Raw genomic sequence first — 1975 nt, forward strand, 5'->3', positions numbered from 1 at the left:
CAAGCAGTGAATAGAGGGGGATGATCACGTCTCTATCCCTGCTAGTAACGCACCTGCGGGTGCAGCCCGGCATTGGATTTGCCTTCGTTGCTGCAGCAGCGTACTGCTGACTCCTGTTCAGCTTGCTGTCCGCCAGGACCCCCAGGCCCCTTTCAGCAAGGCTGCTCCCCCGCCACACAGATCCTCGCCTGCACCGGCCTCTTTGGTTATGTCATCTCAGGTGCAGGGTCTCGCACTTGTCTTTATGATGAATTTTGCTTTATTTATATGGTTTACTTACCATCACTAGTTTCTTTGTTGTTATCCAGTAAAACAGAAAGTGCATTACAGTTTTGTATCTGTATGTAATTGGCTTTCCCGGAAATATCAGAAGTTAAAAATAACTGCTACTCTGGATGATGACTCTTTACCACATATCAAATGTCTTTCCATGAGCCAGGATGTTCAGCAGCATGCGTGGCAATCTGATTTTAGACCAATCCTCTTTACGTGCCTGTCAGTATCTTAAGGACAGCATCCTTAATCCCCACCCTAGCAGATACATTCTTCGGTTCTTGAGGAGAGGTCACAGGAATTATCAAAAGCCTGTTTTTCCAGTTCAGGATCTTCTGGATTCTTTTAAAGAGCACTGTAAAGTGTTGGTTGTTCTCCTTCTTTGCCCACTGACAGGTATAGTAATAGTAAATTTTGTTTTTTTCATTAAAACCCAAAATATACAACATATAGAATTGTGACAAATGCATTAGGTATTCACAGTGTTACAGAGGAACATAAAACAGTGCTCTTAAAATCACATAATTTTTACTTTATCCTTTTGTTAGTAATATAATGTTCTTAGAAGAATAATTTAGACACAAAAAATCATTATAGCTGTTGCTAACTTTTGTCCTGTGAAAATAAAGGCGAAAGCCAGAATTTAAACACTTTTTGTCTTCTAGGTACTAGCTCCAGCTCTGTGACACTTCATCTGTTATCGTTCAATGACTTGTACTGAATTCAGAGATACTGTTGACTTTTTTTTTTTTTTTTTTTTAGGACATACAGGAGAAGTGCCAGGCTTTTAACAGTTCACTTAGATTTACGTGTAGTGGTTGATATACACAGATATCTAAAATCTCAGGGAGCTAAAGTTGATATATGTACTGTCATTGCTAACTGAGGGCAACTGACATATTTGTTGAGTTTGTTTACATATTCACCCATATATTGCAATGACACTTCTGATAATACTTTTGTTGTTGATAGAGTACCTAACAAAGTCAGTTACATAGCAAGGACACAAAAATAGGACTTTCAGATGTCCACATGGTAGCAAACCTCGTACATTGCCCCTTACAATAGCTTAGAATTGATATTTTGCGATGCTCTAACTTTGAGTAATGGTCTGTCAGACTGCTTAAGCCTTGCACGTCTGCATCTGAAGACAGACCATTATCTTTTGCATTATCCATATGAAGCCATACCAAATTTCTCGTTCTGCAAGTATGAAACAAAGCACTCACTGAAACTAAATCAGAACTTCTTAGGTCACATTTTATTTGTTCTTTTTCCACATTTCCTACTGCTTTATTTAATGGGAAAAACAACAAATATTTTTTGTTAATTCTGTGACCTTCACATTTCTGAAGTCGCTTGGGCTCTAGTTGTTTTGGGGCTTTTTTTCCTCTCGACTCCATTCCAGTTTTTACACTTAAGGAACCCACATGACCACATGAAAAGTCAAACTCATCTGCACACACCCTCTACAAAGCACACAGCTGCTTATTTGCTCTGCTCTGTGGGAGCACGCAGCCTCAGAATGATTGAATGGTGCCAACTACAGAATTTGCAGGTTGTTTAGAGCATCCAAAGAAAGTTATCCCTGAGGAAGAAGTTATCGGATTCTTTTGACCCTGACCGGGGGGGGGGGGCGGGGCTTTATCCTGAACTTACCATCCATAAACTGAACTCCATGCACCTTTTTTTATGCAGGTGA

At 39.8% G+C, this 1975-nt stretch overlaps 1 protein-coding gene across 1 annotated transcript in view; it reads right to left on the reverse strand.

Annotated features, from left to right (window-relative positions):
• The window catches only part of ACTR6 (ARP6 actin-related protein 6 homolog (yeast)), a 10051-nt gene extending 9978 nt beyond the window's left edge, over window positions 1-73 (reverse strand). The window contains exon 1 of the mRNA XM_009321342.1: window positions 54-73. Within this exon, the coding sequence (XP_009319617.1) occupies window positions 54-73 (20 nt within the window). The remainder of the gene's footprint in view (window positions 1-53) is intronic.
• Window positions 74-1975: the final 1902 nt, after the last annotated feature.

The sequence above is a fragment of the Pygoscelis adeliae genome, unplaced genomic scaffold (genome assembly GCF_000699105.1).
Source record: "Pygoscelis adeliae isolate BGI_AS28 unplaced genomic scaffold, ASM69910v1 Scaffold232, whole genome shotgun sequence".
Taxonomy (NCBI): domain Eukaryota; kingdom Metazoa; phylum Chordata; class Aves; order Sphenisciformes; family Spheniscidae; genus Pygoscelis; species Pygoscelis adeliae.